The following is a 20,735-nucleotide window of genomic DNA, read 5'->3' as shown; positions in this document are numbered from 1 at the left end:
GCAGTAACTTTTAAAAAACTTGCCACGTGATCACGTGTAGCTAGAATGCGTGCAGCACTGTATTTGTTTTGGAGTAACTGATGTTCATATGATCATAAATCTTCTGAATAACGATTGCAATAGGCTCATTCGAACGACATCATTTCATGCAACTACACCCACTTAAACAAGTGTGCGCGTGTATAGGAGTTGCATTGAAGGATACCAGTTGCGGCGACAGGCTATTTTATCTCACGTGTGTTTACATTACTAACGATTTGCATAATACTCATGATGAAACTAACATTTAAAATGTGATCCTCTGTTCAGTGTGGACGCTTGTCTGGATTAAATGAGGGGGACGGACTATTTCAATGTTCACTCTTCCTTTTGCCTTTTATAATCCAGACATTTCATTTCCAGACCAAGACATTGTGCACGTGAAGTCAGCAACACACACGAACACGCACACACAGATTTTACGAATTTCCGAAGAGTTCAGATTGCAGCACCAGGCTCACCTGTCCCTTTCCGTCGAACGGGACTGTCCTTTTCCACCTAACGGGACAGCCAGTCCTGGGTTTTCCTCAACCCCCACCTCCTCGCTCAGCACGCAGGCGTGGTGAACAGTACCGCAGGCAGGGGGCGGCAACATGGCGGAGAGAACCGTGTAGCCTTCAGTCGAGCATTGGCGAATGACTACACAGCGAGCGTTACTGGCTGACACCCAGAAATAATCCAGAATTAAAAGGATATCATTGCGTTAAGCGTTTTTGGCTAATATTAGTGGTTGCAAAATAATGCATTTGTCTATTTGTGGAGGAACAGAGGGGGGATTTTAACGGAAAGGAGGATTTCCAGAATTTTCTTTATTTTTCTCATTGATGCTTGTGCATAGTCGGTGGTAATAGCTACAGCAGGTGAGACCGCGGCCGCTCCTTTGGATTCGAGGGGAAATGTCGAGCGAGAAGCCGGTTTTAGTGCCGGGTTCGGTATCGCTCTCGGACCGAGAACCTCCCCCGGGTCATGGGCAACAGGGGACAACGGGCTCCAATACTGCTGAAATGATGGTGTCCGGTTCGGGCTCAATGGTCCTGCCGGCCGGGGTGATCAATCCCTCGGTTCCGATCCGGAATATCAAGATGAAATTCGCCGTTCTCATCGGTCTGATCCAGGTCGGGGAGGTTAGCAACAGAGACATTGTCGAGACGGTTCTGAACCTGGTAAGAAAATCACAGAGCACCTGCATACGCTAGCGAACTAGCTAGCAACACGCTGAGGTTTTGCTTAGCAAGTCAGCCGGTTAGCAAGATAGCAAGCTATTTACGTTTTTACTGGAAAAATATTACGGGCTACTTTGCTACCCGGCCAGATAAATCGCAATAGCTCGTGAACTTGCTAACAGCCAAACAAAGCTGGCTATGTTTTCATCGTATTAGGATGTTTTTCTTATGTGTTTGTTTTTTGAGCTAACACAGTATTAGAAAAACACAAACATATACGCTAGCTCGCTACCTATTGTGGAAAACATCTGAATATTGATGCCTGTTGGCTACCATCGTAGTTGGCTTGTCAGCATAGTGTAAGGTGCTTTAAAATGACTAATTTGTTTTTAAGTGTTAATGCATTTATGTATGGTATTATGCAGCGTCTTGGTTGAGGTAGTAGCTATCACTGTATTGTCAAATTATGCTTAATTTTGTCAGAAATCTAAATTATTAATTGTATTTTTTTAGATATGTTTATCTGAATCCATTTTCTGAAAATTACATAACCTGTTACAACGTATGTTAGCAGCTTTGACTGATATCAAAAAAGGTAACATTATGACCATGACTTGTCTCCCAAAGTTTACAAGCAGAGCATCTGTCTCTGCGGAAAACAGGTTTAACGTAGCTAACTGTTAAAGACAGCAAAGCATTCTCCGGCGTTGCACATAAACTATTAAAACACTAGATTAAAATCACTAGATCTGTAGATCACCTTTGTAAACTGACTACTTTAGGTGTGGTTCGTTTGAAGGTAATTTCCCTGTATTTTTTTTTTCTTTTATTTGAGCTAAACGTGACATAATCGTATAGTTTACTCTTTCACTGCGACTGAACCAAGAAACCGTTGCAGGCGAAGATGTTTCATCCAGCGTAATATTACTGTGTGATTATGTCGATGCAAAACTGTACAGAGGACTTGTATTGTCAAGGGCTTAGAGATACCTGGTTGCATACATTTTTCGACGATGTGACTTCATTTCTTTCTCAAAGCAAGGTAGGCTACAGCACCTTGGTCAAGTGCTCACGGATATGCAAGGGTCATTCTCCGAATATATCGCGACGCTGCACTTGGCAGACACTGTGTGAATGTGTGTGAATGTGTGAAAATGCATGCTGCCGCGAAGTAGCTCAATGTTGACGATGATTACCATCGCAGTGCTCAAGAACTGCATGGCTTATCAAAAGCGATCCGGTTGTTGACAGTCCTGAAACCCATATCTTTGTGTAATAAAAGCCCCCTTCCTACGGGACGTTATCAGAATATAATAAACCAGAATAGAATAGAAAAGGGCAGAGGGCCGGCTTGTTGCCGAACGGGTCACCATCATTTCATTGTTTGCAAATAGTGTCATACTTGTAGCTATATTAAATCTAAGATGTTGCAGCACACAGCGGCACAGAGGAGGATTGTGGTAACGTGCCTCTCCGTCGGGGAACAGCCGTCAGTGGGGGAAGTTGCTACAATAGTAATGTATTCAGAAATACCCACAACCAGATGCGCTCGAACCATAAAATAACATGATCATAGAGAAACACAACACTAGATTAATGAAAAGGGCCAGGTTACAACGTCTTTCAAAGTTTTGTGCGACTATTGAAATCTTGGGGCAAAGCCACACATTATGTGAGCATTAAGAAACCACAAACGGTGCCCTGGGACTGTATTGATTGCGGTTGAATGCCTCAGAGACCATGTGGTAATCAATAGTCTGTTCTTTTTTTCTAAGAGGACATTTTGAAGAAACAGATCGTAGGCTACTTGAGATGCCCACCAAAACAACAGTGAGGGCTATATTCGTGGCACAGTATGCTTTTAGTTCACTTCACACAAGATAGATGTTTTAAAATGTAATTTACATGGGATTACAGTTAACAGCTACCTGCTCAGACGATTTTTCCAGAATAGCCTGTTATAAAACTAATGCAATTTGTTCTTAATAGAACCCCATTCTTTAACTTGAATCTTCATAGAATGATACAACAACAAACAACATTATTGGAATATTAGCTATATTTTTATGGAATTATTTAAATAAGTCTAAATATAATTGCACTTCAAATATGGCAATGCAGGTACCGGTATATTCATATTGTCCTATTGTAGTATTAATAAATTGTGGTATTATTTTATAAACCAGTCTAATTTAGCTAATCCTACAGTACAGGATTGCAGAAGGGGGCAATAATTTTTTTTGTAAATTGTCACACAAATGACCCGTTGACCTTTTGTAGCAATAACTTCTTCAAATGCATTTGTGCATCAGGCACAGCCTGTCACTGTAGCAATGTTTTTATGAGTGTAATTTAGCGAAAAAGTTTGAAAGGCCGCCTCATGTGCGTCTAGTACAGCGTGAAACACCTGACGGCGGTACGTTCCTGTTCTCTGTCCTGCTGCGGTCTGCCCTTTAGCAGGGCGTGTTATCCGTTGGGAAGGTTTTGTGTGATTTCCATAAAGGAGTGGAATAGCCCCGGTGCTGGGATGGTGTGTGTTCGTACCTCACTCCTGAGTGTGGAGCGGCGGCGTTGGCTGTTCTTCACTCCCAACCGCACGTGCCCGCACATTAACGGACATTACTGCATCTCGCCGTCTGCCCACCGTTTCAAATCTGCTTTTTTATCAGCGCAAATGAGGCCTCTCATTATCTCAAACATCGGCACAGATTGTGAAGGGTGTAACTGGAGTACATATTATAAACAATTTATGTCTAATGTGTTTTTATTTTTATTTTTTTTATTTTTGCTCAAGTGACTAAAAACTTCTATGTTTTGTTTGGACTTATTGCATAAGTCACGATTTCGTTGTGAGCCAAGGTTGAGGAAAATTCACCAGTAAAGCAGTATGCAGAATTTACTATCCATTTACAACGTATGTATGAAAAGCGTTATTTAATATGTGTATGATGAAATTTAATGAAATACTCCAGAAAAGCATTTGGCAAAGTGTAGTATTTTGTGAAGGGTTTTATACAAACAAACAACTCTATTGAATGTTCTCAGAAATATGTTCCAACATACCAGAACCATTTGTTACAAAACAATTGAGCAAAACAAGCAAACAAGAAGCTTCACATTGATAAATTCCTCCTATAACTGTGGTTTGCGTTGGTAAACATTAGAAGCCTGGCTGACTTCATTAGAAAGCGCTTGTATTGTGACTGGTTTCCCCAGTGGGCTGGATATATTTGAGAGCAGTGGGGCCGCATGGGGGAGAGAATTCGGAACATTCAAAGGGCCCTGGCTGTCAGTGGCCCTCACCCTGCCCTGTGTTTGTGCAGTGATGGGGTTGTGGGTCCCAGAATGCCTGGCGGCACCCATGCCTAACAGGCGGTTAGGTTAACTGGGGAATAGCTGCCTTTGTGATGTCCCCCCCCTTACAGTTGTGTGCGGTCAGCATGCAGCCCCGAGCCCATTGGCCCAGGTGATGTAGTGGGCAGCTTTTTGGAATCGTAATGCAGAAACGTTGCGTTTTCGGTCATTAAGCAGAAAAAAAGCGCCGTTGTAGCGAAACCGTAGCGATCGATCCCCGTGGCTGGCAGCTACCGGGCGCGCCGCTGGGGAGAGTGTGTTCACCTGTCTGAGGAACGAGCCGTTTTAAAACATTATTTTTTAAAGCACCGCAGTTCTGGCGGTGATGCCAGGAGACTGTTACTTTACTTGGGGAATAAAAGCGCGCTTGGTGAGTGATTCTCATTGAATGGTTAAGTTGGCCCGTGTGGTCCCAGGGAGCCGGTGTATTGTCGTCGGGTTTTCTTCTTCCCCACATAAAACACAAAACTCAGCTCATAAAGTCAATATTTAGGAAAATAATGCACTTTTAATATGAAACGCCAACAGAAAATATGGCACAGTGGTTAGCCCCGTTGCCTCGCAAGAACGAGGTTCTGCGTTTGAGTCCCCGCTGGTCCAGATCCTCTCTGCCTGGAGTTTGCAGGCTGTCCCCGTGTTCCAGGTTCCCCCCATAGCCATCAAATGTAGCTACAGATGCAAATGAGCCTCCCTGGCTAACTCTCGCTAACACATTTACACAAACCTTCTGCATTCATCTGCATCGTCCCTGTCAAGTAAACAAGCAAATAGGCAAAATAAATATGTCAGTGAGTGCCTGACCTGGAGGCTGTGTCAGCCTGGCTGGACAGTGCTCTGCTGAAGGCTGGAACAGCCAAGCTCTCTGTGGCAGGCTCAGAAACCCGGTAGAACAGCCTGGCTCTCTGTCTCAGAAACCCGGTAGAACAGCCTGGCCCTCTGTCTCAGAAACCCGGTAGAACAGCCTGGCCCTCTGTCTCAGAAACCCGGTAGAACAGCCTGGCTCTCTCTCTCAGAAACCCGGTAGAACAGCCAAGCTCTCTGTCTCAGAAACCGGGTAGAACAGCCTGGCTCGCTGTCTCAGAAACCCAGGAGAACAGCCTGGCTCTCTGTCTCAGAAACCCAGGAGAACAGCCTGGCTCTCTGTCTCAGGAACCCAGGAGAACAGCCTGGCTCTCAGGCTCAGAAACCCGGTAGAACAGCCTGGCTCTCTGTTCCAGAAACCCGGTAGAACAGCCTGGCTCTCTGTCTCAGAAACCCAGGAGAACAGCCTGGCTCTCTGCCTCAGGAACCCAGGAGAACAGCCTGGCTCTCTGTTCCAGAAACCCGGTAGAACAGCCTGGCTCTCTGTCTCAGAAACCCAGGAGAACAGCCTGGCTCTCTGCCTCAGGAACCCAGGAGAACAGCCTGGCTCTCTGTTCCAGAAACCCGGTAGAACAGCCTGGCTCTCTGTCTCAGAAACCCAGGAGAACAGCCTGGCTCTCTGCCTCAGGAACCCAGGAGAACAGCCTGGCTCTCTGCCTCAGGAACCCAGGAGAACAGCCTGGCTCTCAGGCTCAGAAACCCGGTGGAACAGCCTGGCTCTCTCTCTCAGAAACCCAGGAGAACAGCCTGGCTCTCTGCCTCAGGAACCCAGGAGAACAGCCTGACTCTCTGCCTCAGGAACCCAGGAGAACAGCCTGGCTCTCTGCCTCAGGAACCCAGGAGAACAGCCTGGCTCTCAGGCTCAGAAACCCGGTGGAACAGCCTGGCTCTCTCTCTCAGAAACCCGGTAGAACAGCCTGGCTCGCTGTCTCAGAAACCCGGTAGAACAGCCTGGCCCTCTGTCTCAGGCTCAGAAACCCAGTGGAACAGCCTGGCTCTCTGTCTCAGGAACCCGGTGGAACAGCCTGGCTCTCTGTGGCAGGCTCAGAAACCCGGTGGAGCAGCTTGTTTGATGAGTTCTCCCCTCGGCCCTCCTGTCTCGGCCGGTCCAGGGGTCAGCCGGAGCGACGGACCGCGGCGCGCGGTGATGGCCCCCTCCGCAGGCCGGAGGTGTAATTACTTTTCCAGGTGAGGGTGTTTATTGAGCAGCAGGCACTGTAATGACTTCCAGGCGGGGAGCCGGACATGTGACAGGTGGGGAGCCGGCCGGGAGGGCTCCGGGCTGGAAACGCCCGCGTCCTCTCGTGTCACCGCAGGGCTGTGTGTGTGCGTGTGTGTGTGTGTGTGTGTGTGTGTGTGTGTGTGTGTGTGTGTGTGTGTGTGTGTGTGTGTCCGTCCGTCCGTCCGTCCGTCCGTCCGTGCCCGTGTGTGAGAGAGAGCGTGTGCGTGCGTGACAGCATGTGTGTGTGTGTGCGTGTGTTTGTGTGCGTGCGTGCTTGTGTGCACGTGTGAGTGTATGTGTGTGTGTGTGTGTGTGTGAGGTCATACGTCTTGCAGACTCCCCAATCGGACAAGGAGCACGTGCTCTCTGTGCTCTGGCCTGCCCTCGCTCGCTATACTGAGAGCTGAGTACATGGGGGTGTACGTGGTTGCATTTATTTTTACACCTGGTTCAAAGACTGGAAACGTGTTCCAAAGTTCCTACACGTAGAGTGGCAGCAGAATATCTGAGCGCAGGGTAGATCTGCGGAAGCTCATTGAGCATGGCAGTGATGTCTGCTGTGCAGTTGAACAGTGCGAGTCATCGTTTCTGCCCGTTCGCGCTGGCAGCGCTTCAGTAAGGTGCAGTGTGGCTGCTTTGTGTTTTATTTTTAGCCTAAGGTGAAAGATGTTCGGCGTGGTGGCAAGTGCTGATAATGCGGAGTTGGTTGGTGTGCTGTCAATGCAGATATTTATCTCGTTTTATCACCATTTTTGCAAACAGTTGCGTTTGAAGCACTCCTCGATCCGTAGTTCGGCTCCTTCACCTTCACCACAATAGCAGCAGCGACGGACTAGTACTGTTACTGCACTTGTGTGTGGAGTTCAGTTGTGTGGAGTTCAGTGGCTTTTGTGTGTTTGGGCTGTCTGCCATTTCAATAGTATGAAGACGTTCAGACTGGACTATTCCTGTCTGCGGTTAATGAAAGGTGGCAGTTGGTATTTGTGCCAGTACCGTGTCTTTTTTCCTGTTTGTTCATTCAGCCTTTGTCCCTCATTTGATAATCATTATCTTTGCAAACAGCTGCGTGAACAGGTTTGGTCCTCCGGAGATCTAAGTTGAACCCACCGCCCTACAGGGACGTTCCAGAGGGCAGTGCCCCTAATCCCGGGCCTTCCCGTCCTGTAGACGCTCTCTGTGCGTCTCAAACATCTCTGGTTTCAGTCGGCGATGTGCCGAGTCATTGTTACGGCTCCGGAGGTTCATGGCGGTCTGTTGTGTTTGTGTTTTGTTTTGTTGTGTTGTGCTGTGCTGTGCTGTGCTGTGCTGTGCTGTGCTGTGCTGTGCTGTGCTGTGCTGTGCTGTGCTCGCTCACGAGGTGGGGGAAAGCCTGTTGCGGCTACAGCCCGCGTCTGCAGAATGTTCCGGCAGGAACGGCCCAACTCCCAGGCACCTTTCCACCCCTGAGCAAAGCAGGCACCGTTTCCATGGGAACCCCCCCCCCCGTTCTGGGAATTGTTACCAACTTCCCACCGCAACAACCTGTGTCATGGCAGTTTCCGGCCAGGCGCTCGGGAATATTGGATTAGTGGTGCTTCTGAAGCGGGCCGTTCGGGCAGTGGCCATTTTGTGCGGAAGGGGAATTGATTGTCGTCGTTCGGTTGTTTGTGTGGAAAGGGAAGGGTTTGTTAAGAACCTCACAAAGAGCTAAAGTCGGGGATACGAATTCGCAGATGCATTGTACTCTGTTTGACAGAGAGCCTGTTTTTTTTTGTTTTTGTTTTCCAGAAAGAGCATTTAATTTAAGTCCTAGTCAACATGAAACATTTTCCCGGAATATTCCGCGTTTATTATTGAATGGGTTTAAAATGTGCAAGAGTATGATAACAGGAATTCCATTTTATTTGTGTCTTGCTTTTTATTGCTGTTATTTACATTTTCTGAGCCACTGTCACAAATATGCTTTATACACTTCGCAAATACGCCAAATCTGTTTGGCTTTCCAAGAATGTCTCTGCATTGAGAAACCAGATGCTGCATGCCAGTGCTAAATTATAGATTTTCAGAAATTTTCTGAAAAATCTATTTTTATAAATTCCAAGCGTATTTGCTCAGTCCCAACGGAGAGCTATTGTGGGTATTCTCTCGTTAGGCCGAGATCAGATTGACCGCACAGGAAATCTCTGCACAAACCCTACACAGCAACCGTAATCCTTGTGATTCTGGCTTGGCCGCCTTTGTTTTGAGACATTGTGTGCGTTTGGTTTGCATGAAGATGAATGTGTCAGGACTCAGGGTGGCAGCTGTAGTTTTAGGTATGGATGTGCGCTCAGGGCAGGATGGAAACAGAGCACCATTCTCTCTTTACTTCTGGGTCTGCGGCCTCATTCTTTTGCAGTTGCTAGTGACAGTGGTGACTCACAAACCACTCTGAGACTGCGGGGGGGCTGCAATCATATTAAACTGTGTGTGTGTGTGTGTGTGCATTCGAATGCCCTTTGGAGCACCTTATGAGTGGGGAGGGTGCTGGGTGCTGTCTGTGGGGAGGGAGGGAGGGAGCTGGGTGCTGTCTGTGGGGAGGGAGGGAGGGAGCTGGGAGCTGGGTGCTGTCTGTGGGGAGGGAGGGTGCTGGGTGCTGTCTGTGGGGAGGGAGGGAGCTGGGAGCTGGGTGCTGTCTGTGGGGAGGGAGGGAGCTGGGAGCTGGGTGCTGTCTGTGGGGAGGGAGGGAGCTGGGAGCTGGGTGCTGTCTGTGGGGAGGGAGGGAGCTGGGAGCTGGGTGCTGTCTGTGGGGAGGGAGAGAGGGAGGCTGGGTGCTGGGTGCTGTCTGTGGGGAGGGAGCTGGGTGCTGGGAGCTGTCTGTGGGGAGGGAGGGTGCTGGGAGCTGTCTGGGGAGGGAGGGAGCTGGGAGCTGCCTGTGTACCCAGAGAACGCGGGGAGCTCAGGAGACCTTCCTGTCAGTGTGGAGGTCATGAAGGAGCCCGGTCCCTGGGAGTTATTTCCTGTTTAAGGCGTGCAGAACACCAAGGTCACTGAACTGTGCTCCGCACTGAGTGAAGAGGAGCGACTCAGCACAAACCCGGCTCCGCTGGGGACCGCACGTTAATATTAAGGATCGCTTTGTTACGGCGGAGAGCTGTAAACCAGCGTGGCCCCGGGGAACGGGCCCCGGCCCTGAACGATCAGGCTGCACAGCTAATTAATCATCCCGGCGTCGTGTGTACTCCGGGCAGATGCTGCCAAGTTAATGATGCGCAGTCATGATTAGCGCTTCCGCCCGCTTTCTCCAAACAGAAACACAATCCCTGCTTCTGGAAGGGTCTCGCGTTGAACCTTTAAGGCAGGGGTGTCCCATCTTTTCCCAAAAGGGCTGATGCGGGTGCATGGTTCTGTCGAAGCCCGACCCTGTCGGACCTGATTCTGCTCATCAAACGTCTCACTCGTTGAATCGGGTGTCTTGTTTTGGGCTAAAACAAAAACCTCCACCCACACGCCCGCCCTTTCTGGATAAGATTGGACACCCCCTGCTTTAAGGTGCGAGAGCGCTTCTGTGATTAGAACGATCTTCACCGAACATGCTAATGCTAAAGTGACGATCGCTACTGGTAACTGAAATCAATGGAGTTCTACTACACTGACTTAGATTTAGAAAAAAACACACAAAAAAAACCCCCTGCTCTTCAAAGGGTTAATAACATTGTTTGTACTGGTTACATTTTGATTTGGCTGTTTATTAATGTGTTATTGTTTTGTTTGAATGGCGTTGTGTTAACTACACACGGCCGCTCGCCCGCCCGATATTCATCAGCGGAAAAGGGTGGCCGTTTCTCCTGTGATTGAGGGTGGAAATTAGAACGGTCCCTTATCAGCCAGCGGTAAGTGGAAATGCGCTGTCAGTGTGTCTATGGAATGAGTCTCTTGGGATTGCAGCGTGTACTGGCCAGTCTAGTGCTTTTAAATGGCTGCCTCCCTGACCCTGTGTTGCTTTCAACCGTCTGTGCTCCCCTGCACAGCTAGCACTAAAGTCTGAGACTTGAATGGATTTCCGAGCCCTTATTCGCGCCTGGGTCGAAAGAAGTTGTTTTGAGACCGTGAACCCGTGACACCGCTGCAGTTCTTCAGGGAGGGAAAAGGAGCCAGGGCAAAGGGCACGGTGCGCGGTGGTGTGGCTGGCGATGTGACCGGAGCCTGAATGTGTGATTAATATCTGGACAGATCTCGGGGAATGGAGAGAGCAGCGCTCCTCTGCAGTCAGGGAGGAGAGAGCGGGAGAGAGAGAGAGCGGGAGAGAGAGAGCACGGGAGAGAGAGAGCACGGGAGAGAGAGAGCACGGGAGAGAGAGCGGGAGAGAGCGCGGGAGAGAGAGAGAGCGGGAGAGAGAGCGGGAGAGGGAGAGAGAGCGGGAGAGAGAGCGGGAGAGAGCACAGGGGAGAGAGAGCGGGAGAGAGCGCGGGAGAGAGAGAGAGCGGGAGAGAGAGAGTATACAACGAGAAAAACGAGAAAAAACGAGAAAAACGAGAATACAAATTGGCTGAATATCTTGTAACTGTCCGAGATATGAAGCAGAGACGACTCCTTACCAAGTACAGACTCAGTGACCACAACCTAGCCATTGAAAAAGGTAGACATAAAAAGTCCTGGCTACCAAAAGAACAGAGGATATGTGGTCACTGTATGACAGGTGAGGTTGAAACGGAGGTGCACTTCCTTCTAAAATGTGAAAAATACAAAAATATCAGAAAAAAATATTTTAATAAATTTAAAAAACATATCCCCAACTTTCTCCACCTAGAAGAGAGCAACCAACTACCGATAGTCTTGGGAGAGGGAACAACTGCACATATTGCAGTGAAATATGTGTCTGAATGTCACATACTCAGAGACAGTGAGTGACAAAACAAACACACACACACACACACACACACACACATATTAAATTTACCTGTTATATAAACTGTTATTATTAGATTAGCTTGTTATTAGTATGTTAGAAAGATGTGTCTAATTATATGTATGTATGTATATATATATATGTGTATATACGTGTGTATGAATATGCATGTGCATGTATATGTGTGTATATATATGTATATATAGATTTATTATTGTTAATTATTATCCTTAATTTTTTTAAAATTTATTATTATTATTTTTTTTTTATATAATAATCATATTACTGTGTTATTTTCATCTGTTTTAACATGTTCCTTGCCATGCTTTGGCAATACAAATGCAAATTTTGTCATGCCAATAAAGCAATTTGAATTTGAATTTGAATTTGAGAGAGCGGGGGAGAGAGAGCGGGGGAGAGAGAGCGCGGGAGAGAGAGCGCGGGAGAGAGAGCGCAGAGAGAGAGCGCAGAGAGAGAGCGCAGAGAGAGAGCGCGGGAGAGAGAGCGCGGGAGAGAGAGCGCAGAGAGAGAGCGCGGGAGAGAGAGCGCGGGAGAGAGAGCGCGGGAGAGAGAGCGGGAGAGAGCGCGGGAGAGAGAGCGCGGGAGAGAGAGAGCGCAGAGAGAGAGCGCGGGAGAGAGAGCGCAGAGAGAGAGAGCGCGGGAGAGAGAGCGCGGGAGAGAGAGCGCGGGAGAGAGCGCAGACAGAGAGGGCGGGAGAGAGAGAGAGAGAGCGCGCGAGAGAGAGCGCAGAGAGAGAGCGCGGGAGAGAGAGCGCAGTGAGAGCGCAGAGAGAGAGCGGGAGAGAGAGAGAGCGCGCGAGAGAGAGCGCAGAGAGAGAGCGCGGGAGAGAGAGCGCAGTGAGAGCGCAGAGAGAGAGCGGAGAGAGAGAGAGAGAGAGAGAGAGCGCGCGCGCGAGAGAGAGAGAGAGCGCGCGAGAGAGAGCGCAGAGAGAGAGCGCGGGAGAGAGAGCGCAGTGAGAGCGCAGAGAGAGAGCGGGAGAGAGAGAGAGCGGTTTTCCATTGCTATAATCGCGCCGCCGCGCTTACCGGTGACTCAGACTAACACCGCTACGGCAGGAACAGCGCGGCTGAAAATGGCTCCTACGGAAGACTGCCAAGTAACGAGAGAGAGCGTGAAGGAGGGAGAGGGAGAGTGAAGGAGGGAGAGAGTGAAGGAGGGAGTGAGAGTGAAGGAGGGAGAGGAGAGTGAGTGAAGGAGGGAGAGAGAGTGAAGGAGGGAGGGAGAGAGAGAGTGAGTGAAGGAGGGGGAGAGAGTGAAGGAGGGAGAGGGAGAGTGAAGGAGCAAGAGAGTCCGGGAGAGAGAGAGTGAAGGAGGGAGGGAGAGTGAGTGAAGGAGGGAGAGAGAGAGTGAAGGAGGGAGTGAAGGAGGGAGAGAGAGTGAAGGAGGGAGGGAGAGAGAGAGTGAGTGAAGGAGGGGGAGAGAGTGAAGGAGGGAGAGGGAGAGTGAAGGAGCGAGAGAGTCCGGGAGAGAGAGAGTGAAGGAGGGAGGGAGAGTGAGTGAAGGAGGGAGAGAGAGTGAAGGAGGGAGGGAGAGAGAGAGTGAGTGAAGGAGGAAGAGAGAGTGAAGGAGGGAGAGGGAGAGTGAAGGAGGGAGAGAGTCTGGGAGAGAGAGAGTGAGTGAGTGAGTGAGTGAGTGAGTGAGTGAGTGAGTGAGTGAGTGAGTGAGTGAGTGAGTGAGTGAGTGAGTGAGTGAGTGAGTGAGTGAGTGAGTGAGTGAGTGAGTGAGTGAGTGAGTGAGTGAGTGAGTGAGTGAGTGAGTGAGTGAGTGAGAAGGATGGAGAGAGAGTGAAGAGGGCAGAGTGAGAAGAAGCACCAGGGAGAGTTCTGGAGAAAATGTGGACTGGTCTTCAGTGTGATGTCAGCTGAACGTCTCAGAATCTCTGTAGAACACTTCTACAGAACACAGATAATTTTCACTGACCTTAGAATCGCAGTAAAAAGTAATTTTGTTCCGAGTATTGGTGAAAATGGATGTGACATTTTAATTATCATGTTGCTGAAAATAATTTTCAAATTATTTTGCCTGGGCCACAGAAAGTTCGCCTAATGAAGTCTGTCGGGAACTCGCAAAGTTTGGAAACCTTTGGCCTCAAGTATGGTACTTAACCTGAATTGCTCGAGTGATTATTCTGCTCATAACTGTAAGCTGTTGCTACAGAAGCTTAATGTCATGTCATTTACTGGGGATAAGGTTTTAGGCTTGGCAGTTACGTTGGCTGTGTTATGATAATGACCATTGCGTTGGACTGTAAGTGTAGCTGTAACTTCCCTTGCTGGTTTATTGCTCGGAAAAGTGTTGCACATTACTTGCCACGCCTCACGCACAGGACAAGAAAGTTTGATGGAAAAACTATTTCCGACTTTGTGTCGGGGCTAGCCATCTGGGGATTTCATGCTTGTTGTACCTGGAACCTGACAGATTGCATTTTTGAGATTGTTTGGCGGCAACACCTGTCGTTTAGAATGATGATTTACAGTGGGCTCCAGAATTATTGGCACCCTTGAAAAATATGCACAAAAATGCTGTAAACAAACAAATAATATAGTTATTGACATAAGCTTTTTTTCCCCCCCAACATGTGTGCTTTATTAATGATTTAATGGAATCAGCCGAAGTCTTAAATCTTTCAAATTTATTGGGAAATATTATGTGGAAAATATTTCCCCAAAAACCCGGCACTTTAGAGGTTAGATAAGGTTAGAGAAGATATTTGGAGGATTTCTTTTTGCCATTCCTCCTCATTTTCAGAATCATTGATATCCTCGGGATACCCCTCTTCAGTTCAGACCACGGGGTTTTCATGGGATTTAAGTCTGGAGACTGAGATGGCCATTGCAGAACATCCATCCATCCATCCATCCATTATCTTAACCCGCTTATCCTGAACAGGGTCGCAGGGGGGCTGGAGCCTATCCCAGCATACATTGGGCGAAAGGCAGGAATACACCCTGGACAGGTCGCCAGTCCATCGCAGGGCACACACACCATTCGCTCACACACTCATACCTATGGGCAATTTAGACTCTCCAATCAGCCTAACCTGCATGTCTTTGGACTGTGGGAGGAAACCGGAGTACCCGGAGGAAACCCACGCAGACACGGGGAGAACATGCAAACTCCGCACAGAGAGGCCCCGGCCGACGGGGATTCGAACCCAGGACCTCCTTGCTGTGAGGCGGCAGTGCTACCCACTGCACCATCCGTGCCGCCCCCATTGCAGAACATGCTTGTTGTTTTTACTTAACCATTACTGGGTGTATTTTCATGTATGTTTGGATTCATTGTCCTGCTGGACAATCTACCTACAACCAAATATTAGCTTCATAGCAGAAGCAACCAGATTTTCTGCTAAGTTTTGATTTTGCCGCCAAACATGTTGATGATGTGTATGGCCAAAACGTTCATTGCACTCTCTTCCTCTCATAATTCCAGTGAGGTTTGGCAAGCTCCAGATGCTTGTTTTTGTTTTTTGTGCTCAGTAAGGGCTATCTTCGTGCCACCCTTCCAAAGAGTCTATTGGTATGGAGCTTCCCTTTTGTGTTTCTTTTGGGACTTGCTGGCCCCAAGACAACCAATCTGCGATTCTTAAAGTGCAATCCTTGGGTTACTTATGGCCTCCCTCACCACCTTCCTTACGTACATGGGAAGTGCACTTAGGCTTCGTGACAATTTTGCAACCATTCCATATGCTTTACGTCTTTATATTATTGCCCTTACAGTGCTAAGTGGTATGTCAGTGGTAAGTAACGTTTATGCATTTTTTGTACCCATTACCTGACTTGTCAAGTACCATCTGTGTCTTCTGAATTGACCGTTCTTTTGCTTTTCCCATGCTGATGGTTGACAAATGGATTTTGCATGCTTGTTGCCTAATTTTTGTGAAATGGGACGTGATGGAATGATGAAATATAGTCCTGAGATTAACTAAATTAAGTCTAACTGTATTGCCTGTTTCACTTTATTTGATTCTATTTACAGTAATTGTTAGGGGTGCCATTCATTTTCAGAAAAAATCACTAAATAAGAAGTGAGAGTAAATGTATTGAAATTAATGTATATCTTTTTCCCATATGTTTGAACATAAAATATCGATCATTATCCACCTTGTTTATTACATGCAGCCTTTTTTCTCAATTTTTATTTAGGGTGCCAATAATTCTGGAGCGCACTGTATATTGCAGAATATTACTATGAGTAGAATATTACTATGAGTAGCCTATACAACAAATACTCTTGTTTCTCTTATCTCAGCATCTGCTTTACTTGTTGTTGGTTGAGTTACAACATATGGGGCGACATTGGCTGAGAGCAGTCGTCTGGGTTGCCAGTTCGATTCCCGCCCTGGATGTGTTGCCGTGTCCCTGAGCAAGCAGAGGTGACGAGCTGGTTGGCGCCTTGCTTGGCAGCCGATCGCCATTGGTGTGTGAGTGTGTGTATGAGTGGGTGAATGAGAAGCATCAATTGTACAGCGCTTTGGATAAAGGCGCTATATAAATGCTGACCATTTACCATTTGCAACGGCATCACGAGACGTCCGAGGTATCCAGTGTTCAACCGCTGGCTCACGAGTTCAGCAGCTTGTGATGCAGCGTAGGCTAGCGAGATGTAGAGTGATCTTAAAAATGTCAGTCACGTCAAATTATGTGTCGTCAAATGATATATCCTGTCACTGATTCTACAGTGGAAGATGATTTACCTGCTTGTTTATGTTGTGCTGAGGGTCCCTTGGGTTAGGCATGCCTTACACTTGCTCCTGCGGATGCAGATAGAGATGGCGAGAGATAAGCCGGTTTTCTGATTGGACCCGGCTCTCCTCCGTCGTACTCCGCGTCCTGCAGGGTGTAGAATTGCCGCTGGCTCACGAAATAATTGCACGGGTGGCTGAAGAGGCTTTTTCTGGGGGGGGATTCTAAATTGGGGAGAAAAATGAAAAGACATTAAAAAAAGAAGCCGAGTTAGCGTGTATTCTTGCAGGATGTACGAGGGGCTTATGGGATACGCGGTGTATTGAAAATGCAGTTGTGCGCTGCATTAAATCGGAAGCCTTTCCCCGCGTAAGGAGAGCACCCCGGAGGCTGTACGGACATGACTGAAGGACACGCAAGGTACCGATACCCTTGAGGTGCATTGCTATGCCAGCCGCCTCTCGGTGGCTAAAGTATCCTTGTTCGTAATTTCATGAAATATTGTTTCTCTGAAAATGGGCCTCTGTCCCGTGATTGATTTCCGTGGTAAGTCTTACAAGGTTTCTTCAGTGGGGACAAAAATAATCTGAGCCTCGTTCAATATTTGTCAGGATGCTTGAGTGGAATTCAAATTGACGGATTTGAAATGGGGTTCATTTTATTTTTATTTATTTATTTTTAAATAAAAGGCTCTCTCGGTCAACAGGAGCAGGTGAGGGCAGCAGGCAGTGTGGGTTGTGAGGCTCGGGGAGGTACGTTCAGGGCCACAGTCCTCAGCGACTCTTAAGGCTCCATGACAAACGGCCTCTTCTGGCAGCCTGTGAAACGGTGCGATCCCGGGGACAAAGACGGCCCGGATCGAGGCTGCCGCCACAATGGCCCCGCCGCTGTTATCTCAGCTAATTAGGGCTGTTTGTGCCGTTAATTTTTCATGGCAAAAGCGGTGCGAGATGAAAGCCGTGTTGTAGATAAAGTTTAATAATGAAGCCGGCACGCTTTCCTCCCAAGCCTATTTTTAATTCTTTACAAAACTCAATTGCCACAGGAATTTGAGCAGGAAAATGTACCTTTTTAGCTTGAAGTAGGATCTTGGGTTTTATATTACGGCTGTGTGGGATAATATTTTGAACATTAAAAAAAATGTTCTCTGTATGTATTCTGTTTTTCGTTGGAGCTTGTTGCAACACAACTCCGATGGTTAAAGGCCTTCCAGATTGGAACCGTTTTTATTATTATTATTTTTTTTATGTATGACTGCTCCTCATGAATTTGAAATTCCTGCCGTGGTGCGTTCGTGGCAGGCGTGGAGAACGTTTCCGGGGGTCATATCTCACACATCTTTTACAGTGGCTGTGATGTGACAGGCTGGCGGATGGGGGGTTGACAGATATATCTCTCGGCGTTACAACACAGCCTTATTACATTCTGATCTGGCACTTTGTTCCCGCCGCATTAATCCGGAGAGTCGGGGGATGTCAAACACGGCGACCTTGCCCGGGCGGAGACGCGGCCTTATTTATCACGGAGCGGGAGCCCGTTCAAACGCGGGCCCTCAATCTCCCGAGGCCGGTGGCGTGTGCCATCTTTTACCGCGTTTGGGCTGAACCCCTCGCATCTTAATGATTTTCTGTTAATGACTGCCACGCGTATGCAGATATCCAGCCAGGAGAGCAGGTGGATGGGGTTTGGCTGGAGAGGGTCGTTCGGCACGCCGCCGTTCTCCGTCCCGTGCCGGCCGGCTGTCCGGTGGATGGGGGCTTCTGCCTGTATCCAGGCAACGGCACATGGGACGGTGTCCTTGCCTTGAGGATTTGTCCAGTCACCCTCTCCTCTGTCCTCTGACAGCTGGGGACGGAAGTGTGTGTGTGTGTGTGTGTGTGTGTGTGTGTGTGTGTGTGTGTGTGTGTGTGTATGTGTGTGTGTGTGTGTGTGTGTGTGTGTGTGTGTGTGTGTGTGTGTGTGTGTGTGTGTGTGTGTGTGTGTGTTGTTATTGTCTGCAAGCTGCATGTTTGCTGTGTGTGCTGCTAGTGTGTGTGTGTGTATGTGGTTTCTTGTGCCCATAATATGTCCTGCTGGTGCTGATAATTGAGATTCAAATGTTTATTCTGCATATTATTTGCTAGATCTTGACTGGTATACTTTCTGCTACTCAAGTGAAGGACATCAGCAACTGAAATATATTCGGGCCCTTGTAATGTATTTTATAAATGTGGACCTAAATAAAGAATACAAATGTGTGTGTGCACGTGCTCACAGGTTGGGGGAGGGGGGTGGTGGGTGATTTTTCAGGTCAGGTATGCTCAGTGCGGGAAACTTCATAATTAGCTGTGGATTGCTACCAGCCCCCAGTAGAGCTGCATGCCTGGCTGGATTAGCCGGGTCTTTTCTGGCCAATGACAAAGAGCAAATACCTGGGGTAAGCAATAAAAAATGACCTGAATCACAAATACAGCTGGGCTTTGTTTAGTCTTTATAGTGCGCGTTATTGGACCGTGCATAAATCAGAAAATGTGCTGGTACATTTGCTTTGTGAATTAGTGAATTAAGCAGCTTCTCTCAAGCAGATGATACGAAAAACAAATTTCATACTTTGTTGCATATTAAAGTTTTTTTTTTTTTTTTCTGTGTCCTTGAGAAATAGCTGGCTGATTTGTAAATTGGATAATGAAGAACCTGAATGAATCTTAATTTTTTGGTTTCGATAAGATCTAAACTTTGTGTAGTTGTCGACGTGCGGTTAATGTGCATTCAACAGTGCTTCAGCGGCGAAGGGTTCTAGTGTTCTAGGAACAGTGTGGGGTGCGTTATTCCTTTGGGCAGACACTGCTCCTGTCCACAGAGCAGGAGCAGGAGAGAGGGAGGGGGAGAGGGGGAGAGGGGGAGAGGGGGAGAGGGGGAGAGGGGGAGAGGGGGAGAGGGGGAGAGGGAGAGGGGTCTCCCTGTGGTCTGAGGAACGTAGATGGCCCTGACCTTCTCCTTATGCCATGACCTTCTCAGTTCCCAGATCTGGACCTAACCCAGATTTCTGGAGTATATGCCCGACGTGGCATTTTCCACTCAGGAGTGGTGCTGCATTCCTCTTGTGGGATTTCAGATGCTGCTCTAGCACCCCACCCCTGTGGACTGATCCTTACAGAGGTGCTTCCTTTGTTTATCTGCTACCTGTCGTTAATACGGAGATGAGGCGGATGTTGCGTTCGGTGAAGCTGTTTCTGGAGCTGATTTCAGCCACAGTCTCGCAGCGCAGATAGTGTTCCATTGAACTACAAAGGTGTTGTTGTCTTCATTTGTGGGGCATTTGATTTGGCCAGGCAATGGAAAAATGCTCTCATTTCTGTTTGTGAAGGGACTTCACTAGCCAAATTAAGATCATCAGGTAGGCTAGCTCCACTGGGTATATACAAAGTATACACAAGGTTTGTAGCTACTTCATGTGTGAACAATTTGGACGATTGGAAATAAATAAATAAATAACAAACCTGATTCTGTTGTGTGTTCGTCTCTGCTGTTGCAACTGCAGCAAGATGCCGTCTTGTCTTTCAATAATTTGAAGAAATTAAAAACATGGTGCGCTATTTTTGGTGTGTTCATATGCTATCTCTAAGACTGCATGCTTGCTGTTAAGTCTGCTCATGCCCGGTTGTCCTCGTGAAAACATGAAAATATGCGGGCATATAATCCGCTTATTCTCTCATCTCACGCGAGATGTTTCTGGGCGTGCACCCAGAGCCAGTGCTTGGCCCCATCGGATTCCTCACATTAAACGATGAGGCTGGTGCCTTTGGTCTGCATGGGCCGGGATGCATCGGTCAGTTGTGAGGGGGAAAATGGGGGGAAACGTCTTCGCTTACAATCCTCCTGCGTAATTATTCAACACCTCGGGGGCGAAAGACGGGATTTCGCTTTCACAGGAATGCTGATCTCTTTATCCGGAGCAGCGGAAGCGATTAGACCTGAAGGCCTGACAGGGTGGGATGTAACGGGTGCAGGTCGGAGGCTCCAGCCCACTTCTGTTGTGCTTATTTTACCACGCAGGATGGCCGAGTTAGCTGGATAACTGCACTGAGTTAAAACCCAGAACCCAGCTTTTTACCTCAGTCCGTGTTCCGGATTTGGGAGCGTGCCAGGTTTTTCCCTCGGTGCAGCATTCCAGCTCACTCTGTAATCCTGCTGAGTACATGTGGAACTGGCCCCTGGTTGGCTCACTCAGTTCGCATTTCAGGTGTGTTTTCATTACGTTTAGTGCCTCGCTGGCTCATGTTGTCGTGGTTACCCCGAACGGTCCTGCTGCTAGACTCATATTCATAAAGTCATAGGCTCCATGGGCCGGTTTCACAGACAGATGAAGCTCAGTGCTGGAATAAAATGAGTTTTGTACGGAGAATCTGCAGTGGAAAATGTGTTTATTATTTATCCTAGGACTAAGCTCCACGAGCAGCTTATGATCAGTTCATAATCAGTTAAAACGTATGCAGTTCATGGCTATCTCAGCCAATACTAAGCAAAACCAAAATGTGCCAAAT

The 20,735-nt window shown here is 47.9% G+C and overlaps 1 protein-coding gene across 1 annotated transcript in view; it reads left to right on the top strand.

The window, feature by feature from the left end:
* Nucleotides 1-810: 810 nt before the first annotated feature.
* Nucleotides 811-20,735, top strand: part of nbeab (neurobeachin b) — a 353,874-nt gene continuing 333,949 nt past the window's right edge. The window contains 1 exon segment of the mRNA XM_061216918.1: nucleotides 811-1,202. Coding sequence (XP_061072902.1) covers nucleotides 936-1,202 — 267 coding nt within the window. The 5' untranslated portion in view covers nucleotides 811-935.

Source organism: Conger conger, chromosome 13 (assembly GCF_963514075.1).
Source record: "Conger conger chromosome 13, fConCon1.1, whole genome shotgun sequence".
In the NCBI taxonomy this organism is placed as follows: Eukaryota; Metazoa; Chordata; class Actinopteri; order Anguilliformes; family Congridae; genus Conger; species Conger conger.
The sequence above is the reverse complement of the archived record's forward strand: the minus strand, read 5'-3'. Positions and strand labels throughout refer to the sequence as shown.